Here is a 25,268-nt window from a genome sequence, read left to right on the forward strand (position 1 = left end):
AAAATTAACAGGCAGCTCCTCCTTCAAACAGAGACCATCCTGTCTCTGTGCCCATTGCCGTGCCTTAAGCTACACAATCTTTGTGTTCTAGCTTATTCTTTCAAATGGCAGTCATGAGTTAACATGTGCCTGTTTTATATGCCATCAGAGTGCTTATTTCTGTATCTGGGATGCTGGCTTTTGCATAAAAGCTATGTACTTATAGATGTGGAGATAACACCAGAAAATATATTGCTACATTAACTCATTGCAAGTAATAACTGAATAGCAGTGTCATTCTTGTCTACTATCTGGGATACATGCTTGTGTATTTATCACATATAATGCATCATGCGTCATTTTCTTCCTCCAGTACACTTAAACATGTGAATTTATTTTGACATGTCCTCCCAGCAACCAATACTGCATAATGCTACTAGATGCCATTCAAACTGTACCCAATATGCTGAATTTGTGTACTTAGTTGCTTGTATGAGTTATAAACCAAAGAATTGTAGTGATATCTTGCACTGACTATCTCTCTCTTTCTATTACAGGCTATCATTGTCAATAAGGTTTTGAAATTCTGTACATTCCTTTCCCTACAGTAACTTCCATTATGATAAACTTAAATTGGCCAACGATGTTGCTTTCCCATTAATCCAATGTTATAGGAAAACAAAACTGAAAGAAATCCATCCTATGAAATTATTTCAGTTTCACTTTTTGTGGGCTAAGTACAAAGCTTTGCTGTGCCAGGAATGTCCTGCAGGGTGGATCACCAGTTGTTTTATAGTAACCAAATAATGTATAAAACACCAGTTGAATTATACTAACCAAATAATGAGACATCTGATGAATTTCCTTTTATCTCATGTCTACAGTTGTTAAAATATAGGGATGTATCTTAATCTGAAGAAAGACCATTCATTCCTCCCTTTTTCTTGGTGTCTTCAACATACTCTGGCAGAAAGTAGGGCTATAGTACTAATTGCTGCCACCTCCTGCTGGAGGAAGGTTATTTTGTGTCTCATAGCTATGGTTATTATTGTGGTTTGTATGAAATTTAAAAAAACACCTGCTTGCTGACTTTAACTGGATTTGGCTTCCTAGTTTTAAGTTTATTTTCTCAGAGTTAAGGCAATGATATTATGTTTATATAGCACTTTTTAGCCAGAGTCATCATATTTTACAAACAATGGGCTCAATCCTGGCATTATGGACAAAATCCTATTTGGCAGAAATGGTGGTGCAAAGCTAGATAGGTTGTAAGGTGCGTCTGGTGTAAGACACCAACAGTGTTGGCACTGGATGCCATACATAGGTCTGGCTCAATACACCATGAAACACTTTTTATTGCTCCTTGCTGCAGCAGCAAAGTTCTTGCCGCTAACTTGATGTTAATATATGCATTTGTCAGATTTTGGACCCTTTCCCTTGAAACCATTTGCTTTGTTTCATGTTTATACCCCAAGGTAATCAGAACTTTGGTTTTACAAAGGAGGGACTTGAGTGATGTAAACACCAGACTAGAATAGTCTTTCCTTATGTCCTGGATCCAGCCTTCACTGAAACCATGGAAAATCTCCCATTGTCTTTAGTGATATAAACTTACATTATCACAAATGGTCTTATACTCTAAGGTTTTGGACATCTCTGTAGTCTCTGAGAATCTTCCACATAAAATAGATTGGCAATAGGGAAGTCCCTGGAGTCTCCAGCTTTTTTCCCTTGTGAAGTATGAAAAGATTTGCCCGTGGTAGGTGATCTGTTTTGGGGATATTTTGTTTGCTGCTTTTTTTGTTGTTTTGTTTTGGTGGAGAGAGCAAAATGGTTGATGGGATGTCCGTCTGGTTATGGTAGGAAAGCTTTATCAAATATCTGTGCAAGCAGGATGATTTGATTTGAGATTTTCAATTAACAGAAACATCAATGCAAATTAGAGAGGGACCTTATTTCAAACTCCCGATCCAAATACCCCAAAACTGTGGGGAATTTTGGATCCAACACCATATACAAAATCTGCTGGTTATCCCCTTTTCTATAAAACGGGCTGAACTAGTACCCGGGAGTTTTACCCCTAGACTTTGGATCAGATTTGAATTTTGCAGTTCAGAGTTGTCCAATACAAGTTTTTATTTATGATATTACAGCTGGAAAAAATAAGGACCATTGAGAGGAAGACCCTGAATAATAGAATAGTAGACGACAACTTCTCCAACATACACTTAACTTTGAGTCTGATGTTAATACAAAACACAGAAGAATTGGCTAAACGACAGATGTCATTTTTATTGCAGAACTCTTATTTCTGGGGGAGGGATAGCTCAGTGGTTTGAGCATTAGCCTGCTAAACTCAGGGTTGTGAATTCAATCCTTGAGGGGATCATTTGGGGCAAAAATCTGTCTGGGGATTAGTCCTGCTTTGAGCAGTGGGTTGGACTAGATGACCACCTCAGGTCCCTTCCAACCCTGATATTCTATTTCTTGTCCTAAATATATAGGCAGATTGAAGATGAATGGGACATTCACCTGCCATTTAGTCTTGCAGAGTTTTACCTCCTCTGGACCTGTGTCCACTTCAGCATGCAGGGCTGTCACATGCTGTGACATTTTTGAGTGAGTCAGGTTATAAAATGGTTCTGAGTGAGTTTCTAAAATGTTTCATTGAATCACAAGACAGCAGAATCCCCAAGAGATGGGAGAGACTCTAAACATTGCCTAGAAATGAATCCCAAGTAAAGAAGTCTCCACTCCCCTGGTAGGGAAGTGAGATTTGGGTCACATCTAATCTCGTTCCATGAGGGCATCTCCCCTGAATGAAGAGGGCATCTCTTCATGAGGGCATCTCCCCTGTGGTCTCTGCTGACTGCAAAGGCTGGGGCTGGATTCTGAGTTCACTTGGGAGTGTTTTCAAGCAGAAAAAAAAAGGGATTGTTCTGGATAAATGACTCTCATAATGACACTGATAGTCATGAGATTTAGTGGCCCTGACTGAGTCAGGCTGGAATTCCCTTCCGTTTGCTTCCCGTCTAGGGTCACTGAGGCAAACCCCGGGTACGCGCCCCAAGCCCCAGAGACGTGTAAACCTCCTGGAACGTGAAGCAAAAGTAGGAGGGAAGTTTGGGGGTGGAGCGCAGCGGAAAGAAAGAAGATCTCCCTCTCCCCTCCTCTCACTGCACTCCTGGGCAGGCAGCTGAGTTGGGAGGAGCATTTTCTAACGCGTCTGCTGCCGCTTTCCCTGCTGACTCCAGCTGAGCCGGTGGCGTTGCGCCTGCTGTGCCTGTCATCCAGCCTTTCACCGGGGAGGAAGCCTATAACTTAACCTCCAAAAGGTAGGAAAGCCCGTAGCGTGAACTTTATAACTCAGTGGCGAACAGGAGAGCGCGTCAATTCTAGGCGATGCGCGCGTTGAACGCCAAGGACGGCGCGCCTCGGCAGTCTGGGTGTGTGGCTGTCACTTGTACTCACCCGCACACACGGTGAGAGCTGCCGGATCGCTCGCATTTGGAGGGAGAGCTCCCCACCCACCCCTTAGACTGACTTAAAGCACTCCCCATTTAAGGGCAAATCCTACTGCTCCCCCTGGAACCCCGTCTACCGTGAAAACTGTGGTTGTGCCGAGTGGGGGGCACGGGGAAGGAAGGGCTTTGCCTAAACGCACCCAATTCGCACCGACTATGGTTAGCGAGCTGTCTATCAAGTCTGTCGACGTAGATTTGATTTCGAAAGGGGCATAGTTACGCTGACGCAGCTGTTCCGTGTAAACAACAAAACTGAACGTGCAGCCTGTGCAGGATACCGGGGACCTGGCTGTACACGGATGTCCGCCTGCGGCGTGTCCATGGATTTTAGCCCCACAGAGAAGGATGGATCCACTACTGGGCAGACGCACTAACCATTCCTCCGTGGAGGGAAAAGCATGATGACCATAGGGGACCTTACTGTGTCCTTGGCAATGGTCACAGAGTACTCTGCAGGGGGTGGGGGTGAGGGCTACCCTCCTTTCTGGTCCCCAGGGGGATACTACAAGGCTGAAGTTGTTCTTGATCCAAGTTCCTTGTTGAAAGGCACACCGTTGATTTATTTTTAAAAAATTCTTCAACACGAGTTTGCCTTTTTGAGAAATTTCCCCAAAATAAATTAGACTGAATTTTATAAAACTATATATTCATTGTTACCTCAGTCCCTCTTGGTGTAATTGTAATTTCTTAATTTGAATAAGTAGGAGATTTGGGGGGGGATGTAAATGCCAAAATATTTTTGGGTTACCCTACCTGACACATTCCCAGCGACTGTTAATCTGTGCTGAATTAGCTGGCATGGTCCGTTCTCTGACCTATAGCCTTATATCTGTGCAAAATGCCACCACATGCTACATGCCTATCCTACCTTCCAATTTACAAATACTCCTTGAATAAGGAAGTGGCTTTCATCATCAACATCATCATCATCATCCTCAAGTTCTCGTTACACTTTTGGCATTTAGTGCAGTGACAAAGCTCCTCCACTCCTGTCTGTTTCAATGGTTCCCCAGCTGTGCTCCAGGTTTTTCAGCTCAGCTTCCACAGCTCTTTGCCATGTTGTTTTCAGGCGGCCTTGTTTTTGTGTGCCTTCAGATAGCCATCTTATTGCTATTCTGGTGATGGAATCAGTTTCCATCAGACATTGGCGCTGGCTTCCTCAGGGTGGGGTGTGTGTGTGCTCAACCCCTTGCTCCGCCCCAAGTCCCACACACACCTGCTCACTCCTCCCCCTTCCTCCCAGAGACTCCTGCACAGCGCTCAACAGCTGAAAGGCAGGGGGAGGTGTTGATCGGCAGGGCCCCCGGCAGGCCGGAGGCACTGGGACAGGAGAGTGGGGGGCTGGCTGCCAGTGGATGCTAAGCACCCACTAATTTTTTTCTGTGGGTTTTCCCACAAAGTCGTCGCCTATGCCATCTGAAGCACATGGACAATCCATCTCCACATTTAAGGAGGTGGCTTTGAGTGGGTGTAAATGACAAAATATTTCTTGGGTCAGCCTAGTGACACATCTCTGCAATCATTAATGGACTCTACTGTCCAGTTAATCACAAAATTCCCCTTTTGTGTAGGTGTCTTGCCTAAATAAAGAATGCAGAACTGATTCTTTAAACTGTCACAACCTGACAGCCTTGAAGACAAAGGCTTTGGTATTTAGTTCTGCATCCACGTGTGTTCAGATGCTTTTGTTTTGTTTTCGGCCAAGCACCTTTTTCATCTACATCAAAGACAATTTTAAAAGATTCTATAGGGGAATTAATCTCTTAAATCTATTCTGAGCATGGATTTTGATTAGGAATATGATGTGGAAAAAGGGATAAGATATCAGAGTCAGGAAAATCTCCTGAACACAACTTGAATATAGGATGCTTTTAATTTACGTATGTTATATACAAAAAAATAAAAGAACCTGCTGATGGTGAAGTTTTAAATTATTTGCCCCATTAGTTAGGTTGAATGTTTTGCTCATAAATGATAGCACAAAGTACTTGCCACTGTAAAGCGCTGTAACTCCCATCAACAAGATCTTTTCCTTGATGCATAATGTCTATAGTTAGAAAACAATACATAAGGAAAGCAGTTAACAAGGAAGCTAGACATGAGTCGGTGGTGGTTATCCAAGTTCCATGACATCTGGATACCCTCCCCAGAGGCATTCTCTACCCTCTATTTCCCAACCCTGAGCAATTGTGCAAAGGAAGGCATGGGCAGCTGAATGAGGTTAGTGCCTTGTGCCCATCACAGTAACTCTGATAGTTCACCTAGTATTATTTAGAGAAACCAGTCAAGATATACAATTTTAAAAACTGAAAAGCAAAAAGGTCAGTTGGAGTCCTTCCAGTCACCTTTGTCTGCACTCTTTCTTGTTAAGGCTGATCTTGCTCATGAGAAAAGTCCCACTGACTTTCCCAGGCCTACTTGTATGAATAAGGACTAGTCAGGCGAGCAAGGTCTGCAGAACTGGACCCTTCAATTGTCAGCTTTTTGGGGCAGGATCTGTTGAAGGCAATAGATTTACTCAGGAGTTTCCCACTGTTTCAACAGAAAGGAAGTTGGCCCTAAAAGTTTGGACAGCAAAGTAGACACATTAGCACTGGAGTCCAGTCCTGCCAGGTTTTGAGTATCTTCAGTTCTCATGACAGCAACAGGAGTCAAAGGCATTCAGTATCACACAGAAGGTGCTCTGCACCTTGAAAGAAACACTGAGCCATTAGGATGGGTCTAATTAAATACTTTGAAAATGAAGCTACTTGGCTAAAAAATGCAGCTTGATGTTTGGAAGGGGCAGAGCGAGAGCATTAATGGAGGAGAATGACAAGGAACTGTCAGGGTAGATGTGGACACGAAAGCAGCCTCCTCATTTACAGCCTGTCGAGCAAGGTGTCGTACCTCCTTCATAGTGTGCTCAGTTCACACTGTTTTTAATGGGAGCTGAGAGATCTCCATACCCCACGTTATTAGACCCTTGATTAATGGGATAAGAGAGCTTGTCCTGATGTATGGTGTGGCATCATCCACACAGCAACTTATGCTTCAAGCATGTGTCTCACCTCTAAAGATAGAATCAATATTTTAAAAATTCACACCTATTTTATCAGCACAATAACATACTTCAATGTGTATATCCATCAGTCAGTATCTGCACTCTTAAAGGTAATCTTAGGGTCTATGCATAGTCTTTAGATCATCTGAAATAGCCCTCTCTGTAGACATTCAGGGCCTGCTGAAGAAAAAGCCATCTATATGATATGGCTCCTGGTGAGGTCTGAAGGCATAGAGCAGAGTGGAATAGAGATTCAACTGGACGCTTATTTACAGACTGGTATATTAATTTTTGTTATATCCCTATGTGAATTTAATTGTTGTCAGTATGCCTACAGACGTGTATAAGTGTACTTTTATATTTAATAAAGTATGTTGAAGCACAGTGTGTACTTCCATGGTGTGTATATTGGTCAATGTTTACACATCCTGTCTTTGTTTTTCATTCACACTTTCATTTAATACGATTCACCCCACCCCTCACTGAAATTGCATTCCTGGGGAAGTTTTTCTGAAGTATTTATTGCTTGCAACACATAAGGTAAAATTCTTATCTTGTGTAGTTTTCTCAACCATCTCCAATTTCTGAGCACCAAGAGCACAATTCTTCCCTTTGCTAAGTGCATGTAACTCCCACTGAACTCAATGGAGATGTACAAACTTACAGAAGAGCAGGATCTGTCCCTCACTGTGCAAAACTGGCTTTATGTCTTTATATAAAGAATACAGTAGAACCGCAGAGTTACAAACATCTTGGGAATGGAGCTTGTTCGTAACTCCGAACAAAACATTATGGTGGTTCTTTCAAAAGTTTACAACTGATCATTGACTTAATACAGCTTTGAAACTTTACTATACAGAAGAAAAATGCTGCTTTTAACCATCTTAATTTAAATGAAACACGCACAGAAAGAGTTTCCTTATCTTGTCAAATCTTTTATTTAACTTTCCCTTTATTTTTTTTAGTAGTTTATGTTTAACACAGTACTGTACTGTATTTGCTTTTTTTTTTTTTTTTTTAAGTCTTTATTTTTTCCTCAGCTGCTGCAGATTGCATACTCCCAGTTCCAAATGAGGTGTGTGGTTGGCTGGTCAGTTGGAAACTCTGGTGTTTGTAACTCTGAGGTTCTATTGTATATCATCAGGGCTGTCCGTACTAGGGTGAGCAGACTGCAAATGTGAAAAATCGGGACAGGGGTTGGGAGGGTAATAGGAGCCCATATAAGAAAAAGACCCCAAAATCGGGACTGTCCCTATAAAATCAGGACAGCTGGTCACCCTAGTCTGTACCCATATGCAAAGTACGCAGCTGCGTAGGGCACCAGGAAATTTGGGGCACCAAATTTCCTCATGCCCTGCACAGCTGCATGCTGCTCCAGACCCTGTTCTGGCTCTTCCCCAGGGCCCCCACCCTGCTCCGCTCCCACCCATCCCTTTCCCACCCCAGCCTCGCCTCTTCCCGCCCCTGCTCTGCCACAGCCCCGCCCCCACTCCCCTGAGCTCTGCAGCAGGGTGGGGGTGCACTCACCGGCTACGGGAAGTGCAAACCCGGCCCCAGCTGTGCCAGGTTTGTGAGTGAGTGCTGGGGGGTGGTTTCCCACTGTCTCCCAAGCCAGCCCCGTCCCCCCACGGAGGCCTGGGGACAGCCCCCCTGCTCCTCCCCCGCAGAGGCCTGCCCCCCCCGCGTGGGGGCTGCATAGGGCCCCAGAATAGCTAGGGACGGCCCTATATATCATTAAACAGTTTTCTAACTGCAAAAGAATCTAGTGCAAGCAGTTCCTAGTTCTGTCTAGCTATTCACAAAAATCCACCCCCTCAACCACTCCTTGGGTACTTTCAGATTACTCAGTACTTGAATGTGTATATTCAAATGGTTCTGTTTTTTCACTTGTTTCTATAGGACTTTCTATGCCTCTCCCACACTTTACAGTAACAAGGTTAAACACTGACCTATATCTATGTATTTCTTTCTTTACATTTGTACTGTGGCTAGATGTCACAACAGGTAGGGAGCAAAGAAATACTTGCCACTGTGTTAGATGACCTTTAAAGGTGGTTTCCTGTGAATTCAACCTTTGTTCTCATACACATACCCTGATCTCTACAAAAACAACAAACTGGTGCCCTTTAAAGTGACAGTGCTTTAAATGTCATGTTATGCTGGGTTACTGGTGTAAATCCAGAGTAATCACTGCAGCCAAATGGAGTTGCTTGTTAGTTATACTAGTATAAATCCAATCAGACTATGATCTTTAACATTTAATTGTGCCCTATTCACCCTGTAGTGTTTAAAGAACCACAGTACAAGAAAGCTAATGAAGTTGATGGAGCTTTTTGTTCCTCTGATCTTAACATAATGGACCCAGTTTTCTCTCAGTTACAAACACTGGTTAAAGTATATTGAAACAGGAGGGGAAGCTCTTACTGTCCCAGCCAAAGAGAAGAGGAAGTTGTGGGGGAGCTTTGTTCCCCCCAAGCAATGGAGAGGAGGGGAAAGCTCTCCCTTTGTTTTTTCCAGAGGAGGGGGAGCAGTGCTCTCCCCGCTTCTTTTACCTGTACTTGCAAGTCTACACAAACACTGCTGAAATTTCTCACCATTGCTAACAGCAGTTCAGCACCACCCCATGTTAGCAATATTGGGAGCCCTAGTGTAGACGGGGCACTGGCTGCCACCAGCATTCCAAGCATTGTTGATCAAACCTTGCTCTGAGCGTGGTTAGATGAATGAGGCTTAAAACGTTATCTATACTAACATTCCAAGCATTACCACCTCTGGTGAAGTTGAACCACTATTAGCAACACTGGGAAATTTTTGCAGAAGTTTCCCTAGTGAAGTCATTGGAGTTACAGCAACATAAAACTTGTATGAGAGAAGAATTGGGCACAATATCTGTGTTCTATGACTCTTTATGAGAAATCATGAGGTGTAACATATAGTTATTGGTAACTTAGAATATTTGGGGTTGTGATCATTTTTTAGTATTAGTATTCCAGTAGCACCTGTAAGTGCTTGTCAGATATTGGGGCGGGCACTGTGCTAGGTGCTGTACAGCTATGTAATAAAAAGACAGTCATTGCCCTAAAAAGCTTAGGTTAACATTTAAGGCCTAAGGCTGCTCTGACTGAAGTCAATAGGAGTACGTCTGTCAGCTTCAACTGGAGCAGGACCAAGCTCCATAATGATTGTTGCTGTCTGTTTTATATGCAGTGTGAGCTGTCCTGGACTTTAGTTTGTTTCCCTATGGAAAACATCCTGTGAAACTTTTTCCCACCTCTGGTGCATTACAATAGCAGGTCTCTTGTCTTAAGGGATTCTGTATTTCAACAGTCACCTCCTTTGTGTGTTCCACAGGGTAGGCGCTTCCAAGTTCATATGTCAACCTTCCCAGATTGTTCTCAACACAGGAACAACCTGTCCCAAAATGAAGTTCTTTCCTTCTAGGGTACAAGCATACTCCAGAAACAGACCTTTCACTCTGAGCTTTTATGCCACACTCTCCTTTGCCTGTTATCAGAGCATCCTACTCTGGCTCCTCAAATCCTCTTCCTGCCTGGCACGTAGCTCAGGCCTGCTTGCTTCATGAGCTCCAGCTGCCTTGACCTCCAGACCCTTAATGCTTTCCTGCTTGGGCCCTGAATCCAGTCAATAAGTGTGGGAGAAAGAGGTTTGAGCCTTCTCAGCACGCTCCATGCCCTCAAATCTACAGTGTTGTCAAGGCCCAGACATGTGTTATACCCCAGCACAATAGCAGATACGCTTGCTTAATTATCAGCTTAATATTGAAATACAACTAGAATGCTGAAGAAAAAAAAGAGTTAAGTAAATGGTAAACTCTTATCAATATATACCTAGGAAGGTAGATAACTACTATGGATGCCTAATTTCTTAAGCAAAACCTAAAGGTAGTTTAATAAAAGCATTGCCAATTTCTATAGCAGTTTATGTGGGTATGAAACTTGGGGATCTAAAAATATATAAGAAAAAATCCTGTAGTCCTCCGTACTCACACAAACTCACTGATGGGAATTTTGGCTGAGTATAGGCTGAATAAGGACTGTGGGATTTGAGCCTAGGGTATTCTTCTTGATTAAAATGTGTACTTAGAAATGTATCCCTTTTGAAATGAAGCTAGCATATGCAGTTAACATTAGCAGTACTTTTTTTGTAGTTTACACTCCCACGTAAGACTTGTAAAAATCAGTTAATCCAGGAGTGAGTAATTTTTGGTCTGACGGGTGAGAAAAGTAACTCACGCTTTTAGATACGGAGGTGGGAGGGGTGGGGAGGCACAGGGAAGCAGATTTTGAGCTGGTAGATTTTTTTTTTCTTCACAGTTTTACAAGTCTGCCCTCCTACACATTTGCATCATTTTTAATACTTAATTCCTGCTTGTATTTGTGATGTAAGAGGTGGGCTTCAAGACCTGTTTCCATAAGTGTGCAAGAAGAGGACTGAGTGGACACACCAGGAGCCAAAAGGAAGCTACATCTCCAAGCACATTCAGGAGAGATCTCTCATTAAATAATAGTGCAAACAGAGAAAAAAGATCAAATGCCCCTTTGTGCAAAGATTGGACTCAGTTTCAGAAGGAACAAAACTCCTTTCTAATTTGCTTCTGACCCTTCTCCTTTCCCGTTGAGAGACCTGGAGAGTCTCATTCACTGACCAGCCTTCCAAAGACTTTGTAAACTCCAACAGAGTGAGGAAAACACTCATAAGATTCAGCTGATCTCTAGATTTTTCCATACTCCAGAGAAACCTGCCCCACTCTTCCCATCTGCTGAGCAGATGAACAGTCTTAGTCTGATTTTTTCCATCACAGAGAAGCTCCACTTTACCTTCCCTCTCTTCAGGCTGCGATTCCCAGTCCCTGGATTTAATTCCTTCCTTCAGCAGAGCGGGCAGCCAGTTCTCTCAAACCTAGTACTCCCTTACTTTTATCTCTTGTTCTCTGTGTGATTATTCCAACCAGCTTGACATTTCTGGCAAGTGTTGTGGTATGGAGCCAACTGCAGTGCCTCTTTTTAGGCCAGCCTATATACCCCCTTCCCTCCTGGCCCAGAAAGTTATTTGCAGACCCTATTGTAAAGAGGCATTTTTTAGGGATGGTCTCTTTGCAGGGCCGGCTCCAGGCACCAGCTGAGCAAGCTGGTGCTTGGGGCGGTAGATTGAACGAGGCGGCATTCTGCCCAATCCTAGGGCGGCACGTCCGCTTTTTTGTTTTGTTCTTGTTCCGCTCCGGCCGCCCTGTAGGGGGCGGCGGCGCGGAGAACCAGAGCGCCCTGCAGGACAGTCCTCTTCCTTCCCTCCCCGCCGACCAGAGTGGAGCCCTCGCGGCAGGCAGCAGGAGGCGGCGCAGCAGGAGGGGCCGCATGGCAGTGCCCCTGCTGTAGCCCTGGCAGCCCCCTTCTCTCTCTTTCCTGTCTGCTCCCCTTTCCCTCCCTCTCCCCCACCCCAGCCGGTCCCCCTGCACCTGCACTCCAGCTGCGCCGCAGGTTTTTTTTTTTGCTTTGCCGTTCTGGCCGCCCTGTTTTTTTTTTTTTTCCTTTTTTGCTTGGGGCGGCCAAAAAGCCAGAGCCAGCCCTGTATCTTTGTGTCAAGATTAGCAGACTTTACCTTTGTTCACAGCTGTATATATTCACAAGATGTAAAGATCTCCTGCTTTGCAGATGTGAAGAGGAAGTTTCAACAGAAGAGCAGCCACACAGGATGCATCCCATGCATGCTGTAGTGTAGAGGAGTTCTTTAATGCCAGTCCTGCCAGGGGTAGCTTGGGGAGACAAGACAAAGTGGGCCGGGGAGGGGCTGAGAACTCAGTCCACAACTGATGTGCAGAGCCAATAGCCTTTGGGCATAAATTAGTATGTGCTTCAGCTTGGGTCAAAGGGATGGATTTTTGCTTGCCAAACCCCTCAACCTTCACTTTAGGTTTCATACAGATGAAGTGAATTTCACTTTTCGCAACAGAATATGTTACTGTGACTTAATTGACGTGCCTTAGATATGCCTCACATGATAATTACCTGTAAGACATGAATGTCGTGTATTGGTTTATTTAGGAGTTTTTCCTGTGTATGTATGTGTGAGGTGTTACTAATGGACATCATGTTGGCTAACTCTGAATCTTGTAATCTTGAGAGCTGGAGTTGGTCACGGTGTTTGTGAGGAAGACGCTATCTGATTAAATTTAGTCCTCTTTATTTATTTATTTTTTTTCCTGTTCATGGATCGTTCACCAAAGATCTTACGCAAATGTTTTTCAGGCTATGGATTATTTGAAAGGCATTCATTTTTGCTATGTGCTGTTTGCAGTCTGTGTTTGGTCTCATGGTGCTTTAATGGGTTTCTTTTCCACATGCTCTAGATTGCAGGTGGGTTTAGTTTTGAGGGAAGCTGGAGGAACTGAAAGTGTTCTCTGGTGGTACAGTGTCGGTAGTCTGCTGCAGGGGGACAGGCATTGCAGTGAGAAAGCTTCAGATACATTAGAGGAGAATTGTGGATTTTTAAACAGTGTGGTCTTGTCTCTTCATCTGGCTACTCCTGATGCTACAGTATTGTTTCTACTCCCTGACTGGATGACTGAAACTTTTAAGGTAGGGGAATAATCTTATTCCCATGCAAATATGCATATTCCTGTTCTCCAGACGTGTGAACTGAAATCTGTATTTATGAATATATGTGAACTGCAAACCTAACAACCATTCAGAATACAAACCTTCACACTCTGGTTTTGTATCATTCAACTAGCTCTATTGACAGCAGATATGTTTCATGCTGGGTTAAAATAAGGGAGAATTTTTCCTTCCTCTTTTTGGTTTGGAGGAATAATGTTCCCAGATAACTTCCTCCCTCCTCATTGGCTAGTGCAGTGAGAGTTCCCTACTAAAATCTACTTTAACCAATGTCTGTGTATGAGCACTTACTTTGTGGCATAAATTGATGAAAAATGTATTGTTACATTACAAATGATGGATGAATGTGAGAATTTATTTTTTATTTATTTTTAAATCTGCTGTCCAGAAGTTGACACAGCTGTATGCTGGAGCAGAACAAGGATTTTATTACCTGATTTACCAAAATATTTGCAATTTCCTCCATAGTCACAGATACAGTACTAGACTTCTGATGTACCTTGTGGCAATCTGGCATATATCTGTTTATAGTAGAACTCAATACCTATGTCCAGCTACTATATTCTGCCTGGCTAAAGTACAGTGTATAGTGTAATATTAGAAAACACACCATAATAGGATTTTGTATCATTTTAGGTTCTTTCTGCAAGATGGAAAATGCATTGCTTTTGTGTATATTCGTGTCCCACTGGCATTTCCTAAATGGTAAGAAGCAGAAATATTTGCTTAGGTTTTTTTTTCAATGTATGGACATATACCTTGCAACTTAGTTTTTTTAAACTGTAGGTAAAAAAACACTGTTCTTTATCATTTAAAGGTTAAGCCAAATGTGTGTGCTTGAAAAGGGCTAGACTGATGTAGCTGGCAGCAGTGTTTGTGTAGACTTGCAAGTAGGAGTAAAAGAAGCGGGGAGAGCACAGCTCCATAGGTATCCATAATAGTTTCAGTGTATCCACAAAACAGTGTGTGGGGGGTGTGTGTTTGTAAAGAGCTCACAAAGGAAGACATTGCAGTGTGCAAGTTCCATTGGTCTACAAATCCAAGTACTATGCTACATATTCTTCAGTGTCATCTGCTGGCACTTTATCTAGCAACTATTTACATATATACAAATATAGAGCACTCTTGTAACAGGCAGCAGTGGTACAAGCTTCTCCACAGTGTACTGAAAATAGGGACCAAGAGGACACCCACACCTAGTTTATGTATACAAATATCGTGTGTGTGTGTGTGTGTGTGTGTGTGTTTGTGTGTGTGTGTGCAACTCAGGTGTAAATAGCCAGTTAGGTACCTAACTGGTTATGTGCATGCACAAATGCCAAACTTGCACACAGACACTGTGGATGTTTTGTGTGCATAAATTAGACACACAGAAATGTATGTACACGGTTGGTAAAATATAATCCATGTTCTTTTTGGAAAAGAAGTTTTATTCTGAATTCTGTTTTCCAGCTTTATTCACAGTTGAAGTTCCCCAGCCACAGTACATTGTAGAATATGGGAGCAACGTGACCATGGAATGCAGGTTTCGAGTGAATGGTGAATTAAAGCTTCAAGATTTAAGTGTCATTTGGGAGAAAAAAGAGGAACATACAAAAGAGGTTTACAAACTTCACAAAGGAAAGGAAAACTTTAATAACCAACACAGCAACTACAGGGGAAGAGTAAATTTGTTGAAAGATAAACTGCAGTTGGGACAGTCTATGCTTCAGATCACCAGTGTAAAACCTACAGATGCAGGAACTTACCTCTGTCTCATTGGCTATGAGGGAGCTGACTACAAGACGATCACTTTGCAAGTAAAAGGTAAGCATTTTTTCCAGATAGTGGAAATCAGTTTATTACTGCATTATCCAGTTACAAGTCTCCCCTCACTGACTTCATAGGGATGGCAATAATGCCGGAGGGTGACATTTGGCTCTTGGTCTGTAACTAGTATTCACAATGTGTGTAAGATCTAGCTCAAGCCTCTGCATTACAGCATTGTCAACTCAACTCGAGAGAGCAAGTGCTGCTCATCCTTTCCTTCTCTCACTTACATTTGGAGGGTAAGGAGGGAGGTGGAGATTAGGCAGAGCACTTCTTGTGCAAAAGTGCTCAGGTTTCCTTGAGCACATCCTACCTCCTGGTCACACTGAGGACACTCTAACCTCCCTCTATTGCCCCTTCTCACCCATAGCTTTGCCTTCTGGAGAAGAGGAATAATCCTGCAGAGGTAGGGGAGAGGAAAGGCAAAATACCGAATGGATTCCCTTCCTCTGGACAGGGATGATGCTGACACCTCTTGCCCCAGGCTGTGACCCCGATACAAGTTATATGTTGGCCTCATTTTCTTTCTGAAAAACTATGGATTGCTTGTCTCAGTACTGCTAGGTATATATTGTAAGTTGAACCTTGCAGTCCTGCACAAGAGTTTATTCAGTATCAAGAATGCAAAGTTCACTACAAACTGTTCTCCCACAAAGATACAGTGGAAAACATGTAGACTAGGGGGAATATTAATATTACTTTGATGCACAGATATTTATGCAAGTAATTCCCACAAATGCTAATGGGAGCTATGGGATAAATTGTGGGTTCTGGTGCATGTATGATGCAGAATCTGTAGGACCCCAATTATCCACTTGGGGTCAGCATCCAAAGAGGCCTCCACTGACCATTCTGAGGTACCCTCATGGCACTTACACAGCAGCCCAACCCCACACCTACCTGTGGGTGGAGTCCATGACTCTGCCCTTTTCTACCACACATGGCAGTGAAACAAATGAAGAATGATGTTGGGGAGGCCAGCTGAAGAAAGCATTGGGTGTGAAGGTTGATACAATCTTTAAAAAAAAGTTGCAAAACTGTAATGAAAATAGATCAGTCCAGGTACAAAACCTACTTCCCCACTTTTACCATAATTATGAATCAAACAATAATGATGTTTAACTTGATCATCAAAAACATATTATTTGCTCACATGCAGAATTTTGGCTTGAAAAGAGCATGACCTCCTGAAATAACACACAATCTTCTGTCAGCGCCATAGCTATAATAGCTTTTTGTGTCGTTGTTGTTTTTGTTTAGCTCCTTATAGAAACATAACCAAAAGAACTGTGACTGTCCAGGGGACTGCAGGACACAACGAATGGGAGTTAACATGCCAATCAAAAGGGTATCCTAAGGCAGAGGTCATTTGGCATAATGGGGAACATCAAGACTTCAGTGCCAAAGCAAACACAAGTTATGAAACAGGAACTGATCAACTGTATAGTGTGACAAGCACACTTAAAACCAACACAAGTATTAATGAGACATTTCACTGTATATTTTGGAACAAAGAATTCAAAGAAAACACATCTGCTATTTTAATCATACCAGGTAATGTTTCTTAAGTATGTTAATGCATTGTAAGGTTGTCTATTGGATCAACCACAACCTGCTTTTCCTAATCTAGCCAAGGCCAAGCAATATATTGTAGAAATGGGTATAGTCTGGGGGCTTGAATTTTAGGCCTAATAGCTGGAAACTCTTGTGGGGGTTTTTAAATCCAGGCTCTTACACAAACTTCCTCTATGGCACTGGGTAAGTCACAGAACTGCCCTGCCTCAGTTTGCCACATGCAAAATGTAGACAATACCTTGCAGAGGTTGTATACAGGGCCGGCTCCAGGCACCAGCTTGTCAAGCAGGTGCTTGGGGTGGCCACTCCAGAGAGGAGCGGCATGTCCAGCTATTCGGCGGCAATTCGGCGGACGGTTGCCGAATTGCCGCTGCAGATCACGATCGCAATCGCGGTTTTTTTTGTTTTTGTTTTTTTTTGGCTGCTTGGGGCGGCCAAAACTCTGAAGCTGGCCCTGGTTGTATAAGCATTAATGTGATCATGATTGTAATGCACTCTGAAACACTGAAAATGCTAAGTGTTGTTTTTCCACCATGTTTATATTTCCAGTATACATGGAGTTTGTGGGTGGTGATTCAAGGTGCAGAGTTCTGCACAGCTTTAAAAGTTATGTGAAAGTCATGTATGAACCTGAGGGTAGAAAATGTCCCAGTTTAGCTGGAGCCGAGAAATGAAACCTTCCTCTAGAACTTAATCATAAACATGTACAGTTTGGGGATCAGAGCCATCAATTCCTTATTCCTACATTACATTTAAACAAATTAGTACCAGAATCAAAATCTGTACATAGAATGGAGTGGAAGGAAGAGGTTGCAAAAATCCAAAAGTCCAGACAAGGCCCTTGGATACTGCTAGAATAAATCATCAGAGGGAAAAAATGTTATGGTGAGCAAAGTCTCAAGGGGTGATGGTATTTAACAAGGGAGTGAAATGATTTAAACAGCAAAATCCCCAGGTGAGATACAGTCCAGCCCTGTAATCCTGGGTGTGGAACTCTGCCTTTCCAAAAGGATACTCCCCAGTCTGTTTCCTGAGCAGTTATTGTGATAGCCATTTCCTTGAACACCTATGGAAGAATAATCCCCTGGCATTCAGTCACAGACCCGTTTGTGTTATCCAGTGCATCTCTTTGGATACCACTGACTCCAGAAGCAAAGACAAATATTAAATTGTCTTCCACCTTGTTTGAAACAGTTTCTGTTTATTGACTTGTCTTACATGGCTTGGAATGCAGTATCAGGGTGTGTCCTTGAACTCAATTTAAAATGTATCACACCAGAATTTGTGCATAATCGCCCTAAGGTATACATAGTAGATAACAGCAGAAGCAAAAGAAAAAGCAAAAATAAATAAGCTGCTTGAATATCATTCTGAAATGCGTGGAGTAGGGTGATAACGTGCAGTGTGGGAGCAGGGGGTTTATACCTGTGACGTGAACAGGGAGGTGTTAGCTACAACTTCAGATGGAGGTTTGCAGTGATTGGTGTAAAATCAGTTTCTGCACTATTGTATATCTTTTCCCTAATGATTAAGCTCCCTTCATAAAATGTTAGCCTTCAAAAAGACTAATATCATCCTGGGGTGTATTAACAGAAGTGTCCTGTGTATGACACAGGAGGTAATTGTCCCTTGTACTCGATACTGCTGAGATCTCAGATGGAGTACTGTGCCCAGGTCTGGGCACAACTCTTTAGGAAAGATGTGGAACATTTGGAGAGTCCAGAAGAGAGCAATAAAAATGATAATAGTTTTAGAAAACTTGTTTAGTCTTGAGAAAAGAAGACTGAGGAGGAATCTTATAACAATCTTCAAATATATTAAGGGCTGTTATGAAGAGAATGGTGCTCAATTGTTCTCCATGTCCACTGAAGGCAGTACAAGAAGTAATGGGCTTAATCTACAGCAAGGGAGATTAGGTTAGATATCAGGAAAAACTTTCTAACTGTATAAGGGTAGTTAAGCTCTGGAATAGACTTCCAAGGGAGGCTGTTGGTGTTTGTCCAACCTGTTCTTAAAAACCTATCAGGGATGGGGTACGTTTACTTTGTCCTGTCTCTGCACAAGGAGCTGGACCTGCTGACTTCTCAAGATCCAGTCCAGCCTTACGTTACTATGATTCTGTATTTCCCGTGAGCACAGTAATGAGTCATGGACATGTGTTGTAGTGATCAAAGTTGTTTGAACTTCTTAAACTAATTATTGTAATTCAATAATATTAACAACATTCTCAGGTTGTTGGGTTTTGGAATAATCGCAGAGAAATAAAATCTATATAATTTATAACCTGTATTTTTAAATGGTGACAATTTTTTGTGAAATTTTTCCATTTTGTCCAGTTCCATGAACTCATTGATAATCAAGAAGAAAATAAGACACTTTAAAAAAAGAGTGTTATTGAAATTTCTAAGATTCAAGAGAGTTTAACCCGCTTGAGTAATTTAACTGGTTACTGTAACTTGATTATTTCCCTAATAATTTTCTTTTAATCCTTTTTAGATTGTCCAGTAGATAGTCAAAGGATTAACAGTAGACGGTATTTTGCAACAGCTGGAGCTGTGTTGGTTCTCTTTGGATCATCGCTTCTATTTATGCTCTGGGTAAAAAAGGGTATACATTTTTTTTACCATATTTTTCACCTTTTGTTATGTTTGTTGATACCAATAGAATTGAAATCAGCTGATGATGGTCTGTTCCAACTCCTTCCAACTACCCTGAAACCCCAAATTCTCTTAATCTTGTATCACATCCTTCCTGCTTTCTTTGTTTTTTCTTAATCTGCTCTCACCACATACTAATCATTAAGGTAGTATTTATCATCTCCCTAGCACAGTGAACTGTTTTCTCATCTGCCTACAGGCAGTTGTTAATGCATCTCCATTGGTCAATCTGTAGCTGATGCTGCAGAGCGTTATGAGTGGTGCTTTCCCCATTCGGAAGTGAAAGCATTCCTACCCAGCTGGCATTGCCAAAGCTGCTTCCGGTTCCTCGGTTTCCCTCATGATATGGAACCTACATGTCATTAGGCTGGCATGATATTTGTCTTTTCTGTTATAGCTTCTAACAAAACTGTCTGAACTTGGACTCAATAACTTTATAAGGGATCTAAATGAGTGCATTCTAGTTATATTTTTATCATGGCTAAAATGTAATAGAAATGACCATAAACAGGTATCTGCAAGAATTTTTGAGATTTACATCTGGACGATTTTATCACAAGAGGTACTCCACCTCCCCATAAAGTGGTTTGCCACCACTAGTTTGTTCCATTTTCTTGATTTTTTTTTTTTAAATTAGGTTTTGTTTCTTCAGTTAATTTGAGTGACTTAAAAAAGCTGGTAGCTTCAGGATCAAACGGTTGCAGAGAGATTACCTGAAAAGTACTGGAGGTTCAGTGTTGACACACACCTGTTATGCTGACAGAACCACACCAGTTTGTCATACTGTAACAGTATGACCAGGAATGCATGAGGAAGTTTGAGCCAGGCAATGAGCTAACGGCTCACCAGAAAATCTTTTAAAATTATGTAGTAGGCATAAACACACAGCTTGCATGAACTTCAGCTGGAAATAATACAGAGCTGTGTGGTAACTTTTTCAGTAATACCTCTCAGTAGAGGTATTAAGGTTATGAAACTTTTATTATTTCAGGCCATGTAATATATTCCCCCATCACCACCCCAGCACTGGAAATACTTTCTAGCTAGAAATCACATGGAAAATGTCTTCCATCATCAAAATTTATGATAAGGTCTCCATTAGGACTGCATATTCCTAGTCCATCAGGTTAATGATAGCATAACATTGCTATGTCAGACTCAGTTCATCTCTTCACACAACCTTCTCCTGCCCCACATAACAGGGTGTTATGAAGATGTCTGTCTCAGGCCCTGTATAAATGTTTTGTATTCTTCTATAACAGCCCCACAAGTGATGTCAGTAGTGGTGTTAGCAGGCTCCAGAGGGTGATGCAGCTAGCCCTGTTCAATCAACAGTACCTTTGCTGTCAGAGTGTGGTGGAAACAGGAGTACACAGTGTAAGTGGAGGAGGGAACAGGGGAAATCCTTGGTGTCTCAGAAGATCCCCTCCTGGAAATGTGATATTAAGGTCACATTTTTCCTAAGTTACAAGAAGGAGTAGTATTTTAGCTGTTTTTTCCCCCCAAGTTTGCATTGGAACAGTGACAAAGGTGATTTTTCAGTAGATACTATACCTAATTTGTAGTCTTTTGAGGTAAAAATATACAACAGCAAATAAGTTAGATAAATATTTCAGGGGTTTTTTTAGTAACACTAAATCTAAAATGAGTATTTTCTTTCATATTCTTCCTTTTTCTCTTGCAGCTAGAAAAGATCAGGACAGGGAGACATGTACAAATAATGCAGCAGTGAAAGTGATAAGTAAGTATTGCATACATGTGACTGGCTGTGCTTCAAGTGAAACTGGCTTAATTGAGAACTCCCTACGTAATGGGGCAACCCTAAGCAAAATTGTATTCTGCTCCATTTTGCATTCTTCTTTTAAGTTGTCTGATAACTAGACAGTAATAATTAAACAGTGAACTTGGTGCCTTTTATTTTCTGAAATAATAAAAACATATATTCCGAACAGTAAATTAAGTAAAATATCAGACTAGACCAACTTCACATATTACAACACAAACAGTCCTGTCAAACAGAAATTAGTGTTGTGGCTAAAAGTGTAGGCAAACGCAAAGACCAAGCTTTAAAAAAGTGACTAGTGATTTTGAATGGGTCAATTTTTGATTGTCCATTTTAAGATGCCTTATAATGGCTCAATTTCCTCCCTCCTCCAGAAGCTACATCAGATGAATAGCATTTTAGAGAGGAAAAACAATTTTTAGTTTTAGTTCTATAAAACAAACTGTTTTATGCATTAATTCTTTCTGTAAGCCTGCAGTTCAATTAGGCACTCAGCTTACCTAGAATGCCATGGTCAGAATTCTTTACAAAGGATTTATGACCATACATGAGGGGGAAAAAACTATGCCCACTCATGTGTTTATATGTGTGTTGATATTTTATTTTATTTTTATTATTTTAAAAGAATTATCGACAGATGAGGAAGAGGGCAATTGCAGAGAGATTTCTCCTGAGAATGAAGAACTAGAAAGTAAGTACAGATGAAAAAGGAAAAATAGTAGCAAACTTGACACAGTACAAATCATCTGCCAGCTTCGATGTCCAGGAAAAGGGCATAGCCCAGTGGGAGTTGGAGCTTAACGGCAGCTGTTGCTAAGGGACTAAGGGACTGACAGACTAAGAACTGGCCTGTAGACCAGTTTAAAAATTTAAATGCAGATTTTGAGCACTTCCCAGTCCTCACTCCAGTGATTTTTAGGGGATCCTTTCCCAATTATTGACTTACTGATCTGAGGCTTCCTATTTTCCTTTCTCCCACCTGTTAGTTACATTTTTTGTTTTTAAATCTTTGCATTCTAGGGAATCTTTCTAGGTCTCTCTGGCTGATCTCCAAAAAGTAGTTTCCAGGCAGGGAAAGACCAGTAACTTCAGAATGAGACCCCTTTACAATTCTTCCATCGCTGGTTGTTTATCTCCAGGTGACTGAACATTAATCACCCTTGTTAATATGCTGCAGCATGGAGAAAATATTAGAATGTTCAGTAAAGTCAATGGACTACATTTTTATGCATTTGTCACATGACTCTGTCCTTAGGAATGGGGCAGCACAACCATCTAAGCTGGAATTTGATAACAGTTAGTAAAAGGATAATTCCTCCTTCTCTGTTCGCACTTGGAGATTCCCGTGAGTCAATAGCCACAGATACTAATTTTGGCTAAATCAGGCCCAAAGTCATCAAGAATATAATTGCAAAATATGATCCATCAGTCAGTTAATTTTTAAACATCAGTTAGTTTGGCCTTGTTTGCGCTAGATAAGTACAGCTGAATTAAAAATTGATCTAGTTAAAAAGGTACAAACCCTTAATGGGAACAAATTTTGCCTGCATTGGGCCCATGATGTAGTAATTGGACAATTACAAGCTACAATAGAGATTATTTATTTTCTTCTGGTGTTAAAAAGATTGGGTCAAATTCTGCATTGATGTATATCCACTCAACCCTATTGGCTAAATGGTGCAGAATTTGTGCAGTTTTGTCGGTTATGTATTTTTTATTTATTTTACTTTTGGCTTTAGTCAAACTAAAGATGGTAAATGATGTCATAAATGCATGGTGATGTCTTTTTTTTATAATGCTTGTTTAATTTTTTTTCTTTTCACAGATGTACGAATTGAGGTGACTTAATCCAGAATGTTTTCTTCCTTCACTGAATATATTCTAGAGCTCTGGGAGTTTTATTTTAAATACTATTTTAAAATGTCCTGGTCTAATTCTCCTTTCATTTACACCAGTGTAAATTCAGAGTAAATTCACAGAAGTTAATGGAGTTATCCTGATGTAAAACTGATCAGCATCAGGCTCTCTGTGTATGTATTTGTTTGTATTTAAGTTCCTACATGTCTGCTTTGTCCATTATGCACTTTTGTGGATGTTGTTCAGGTTTTTTAAGTACTTCTATCAAAAAAGAATGCACTTGAGGTCCCTACCCTAATGCATTTCATACTTGTTTTTAAAACATTCCAATTTTTCTCTGAGCTCTAAATTCCCTACTGAGACGCTATCACTTCCAGCCTCCATGGATGAAATTGTCATCACTTTGACGTATACAAGGATAAGGAGGAGACTGAATGTCATGCATGTGGGCCACCATCTCTCCTTACTGTAGATTTTAAGATATTGGCTAACGTTGAGCAGTTAGTTAGTTAGTTAGTTCAACAGAGAAAAGGCTGTTTAACCCTCTTGTCAACACCATGATGTTCTACCTAGGGAGGTGGTGGAGTCTCCTTCCTTGGAGATTTTTAAGGCCCGGCTTGACAAAGCCCTGGCTGGGATGATTTAGTTGGGAATTGGTCCTGCTTTGAGCAGGGGGTTGGACTAGATGACCTCTTGAGGTCCCTTCCAACCCTGATATTCTATGATTCTATGATTCCTCTTGGGTTGGAAGTCAGCAGACAATCTCTTGCCCTTTGAAGATGCTCCAGAGAGTTAGAAGTTCTACTGTTTACTGTTACTAGGGATATAGTTAGCACCACCAGTTTGCAACTGGTCACTATTCTGATCAACCATCTGAAAAGCAAGACTTTGGACCTTCTAGAAGAATAGCCTATGGAGTGGACTCTTTGGAAACAGTTGAGATGGAACGTCTGCTCTTCTATGATACAAAATAGACTCTCATTAAATCAATTAGCATGCATTTTGGAAGCACTTTTGGATTCTAAGTATCATTAAGCTATGGTTTGGTTATATTTTGCAAGATACCTACTTGTCTTTACTGTGTCTTTATTTTACTGTGTCATAAATTATTAGAATTATTTATTACAATAAAATTGAAAACTATATTTTTTAATAAAGAGGGTGTTTTGTTTCCTTTTGAATCCTATTTCCTAAGCCCTTCCCCTTTGTATAACATTTTCTTCTTACATTGGCATGGCAAGAGCCTGGTACAAGGACAAACACTTATTAGGATGTGTGTATGTTATTACAATAACTTGAAATATCATTCATAGTCACTCCAAGTAACCTTTTCCAATCTCCCATCATGAAAACCATAATTTGAGATATACTCAAATCTTAGTTTCAGACTTAAAGTAGCCAAGTCTTTTCTGTAAAGAAATTAAAGGGGTATTAACACCTATGGACAAAGTTTATGAACTTTCCTGCAGCACTGTAACAAACTGAAATCCATAGGGTGAAATTTAGTCCTGTGGATAGGGCTACCACTTAAGCCTTCAAAATAGGGCTTAAATGAAACTTAAGTGCATAGGTTCTGCTGGGGTGAATTGCTTCAGGGAGAATAACTCCTAAAGTGAACACAACCCTATTCATTCAAAAAGTCCTCCTGCACAGAATCTTACTGAGGACTTCCTAAGAGAACAAATACTGACTACAGCATTCGTGAGAGATGGCTTTATGAAAAAGTTGGAAAACTTTAAAACAAAGTGGAGTGCCTCTCTTTTCAAAATGTTAGTTCTCAAACAGGTTATGTGAATCACTTCAACTTAGGGTTACCATACGTCCGGATTTTCCCGGACATGTCCGGCTTTTGGGGGCTCAAATCCCCGTCCGGGGGGAAATCCCCAAAAGCCGGGCATGTCCGGGAAAATCAGGAGGGAGGGAGGGCTCGGCCGGGGCCTCTTTGGCCGGGCCGGGCCGGGGTCGCGGGGCCGGGCGGGGAGCAGGGGGCGCGGTGCCGGGGGCCGGGCCGCCGGGGGGTGCGCCGGGCCGCGGAGCTGGTCCGGGGTCGCGCCGGGCCGCGGAGCCGGGCCGCTGGGGGGTGCGCCGGGCCGCGGAGCCGGGCCGCTGGGGGGTGCGCCGGGCCGGGCCGCTGGGGGGTGCGCCGGGCCGGGGGGGTGCACCAAGCCAGGAGCCGCGGGGTGCGCTGAGCCGGGGGGCCGGTCCGGGAGCCGGTCCGGGGTCGCGGGGCCTGGGGGTCCGCCGGGCCGCGGAGCCGCGGGGTGCGCTGAGCCGGGGGGCCGGTCCGGGGCCGCGGGGGTGCGCCGAGCCGCGGGGTGCGCTGAGCCGGGGGGCCGGTCCGGGAGCCGGTCCGGGGTCGCCGGGCTGCGGGGGTGCGCCGAGCCGCGGAGCTGCGGGGGTGCGCCGAGC

The 25,268-nt window shown here is 42.3% G+C and overlaps 1 protein-coding gene across 3 annotated transcripts; it reads left to right on the forward strand.

The window, feature by feature from the left end:
* The first annotated feature begins 3,181 nt into the window (after positions 1-3,181).
* On the forward strand, positions 3,182-24,010 carry CD274 (CD274 molecule). 3 transcript variants are annotated; one of them, XR_008445545.1, is made up of 8 exons: positions 3,182-3,314; positions 13,815-13,883; positions 14,631-14,984; positions 16,248-16,541; positions 19,059-19,159; positions 20,904-20,960; positions 21,628-21,693; positions 22,828-22,852. XR_008445545.1 is itself a non-coding variant. In XM_054033255.1 (8 exons), the coding sequence occupies exons 2-8, from the start codon at positions 13,829-13,831 to the stop codon at positions 22,848-22,850; spliced, it is 960 nt and encodes a 319-aa protein (XP_053889230.1). In that variant the 5' UTR covers positions 3,182-3,314; positions 13,815-13,828; the 3' UTR covers positions 22,851-24,010. The 3 variants fall into 3 exon arrangements, 2 of the variants coding, with proteins under 2 accessions (XP_053889230.1, XP_053889231.1); XM_054033255.1 differs by having other exon boundaries at positions 19,059-19,169; positions 22,828-24,010; XM_054033256.1 differs by lacking the exon at positions 13,815-13,883 and having other exon boundaries at positions 19,059-19,169; positions 22,828-24,010.
* Positions 24,011-25,268: the final 1,258 nt, after the last annotated feature.

This window comes from Malaclemys terrapin, chromosome 6 (assembly GCF_027887155.1).
Source record: "Malaclemys terrapin pileata isolate rMalTer1 chromosome 6, rMalTer1.hap1, whole genome shotgun sequence".
NCBI lineage: Eukaryota > Metazoa > Chordata > Testudines > Emydidae > Malaclemys > Malaclemys terrapin.

What these genes read in the sequence shown, in the direction of transcription:
- CD274 (XM_054033255.1), top strand. Translation starts at nt 13,829, where the DNA reads ATGGAAAATGCATTGCTTTTGTGTATATTCGTGTCCCACTGGCATTTC. An exon ending in GATCACTTTGCAAGTAAAAG is followed by an intron (nt 14,985 to 16,247) that starts GTAAGCATTTTT and finishes GTTTTTGTTTAG; the next exon opens with CTCCTTATAGAAACATAACC. An exon ending in TGCAGCAGTGAAAGTGATAA is followed by an intron (nt 20,961 to 21,627) that starts GTAAGTATTGCA and finishes TTATTTTAAAAG; the next exon opens with AATTATCGACAGATGAGGAA.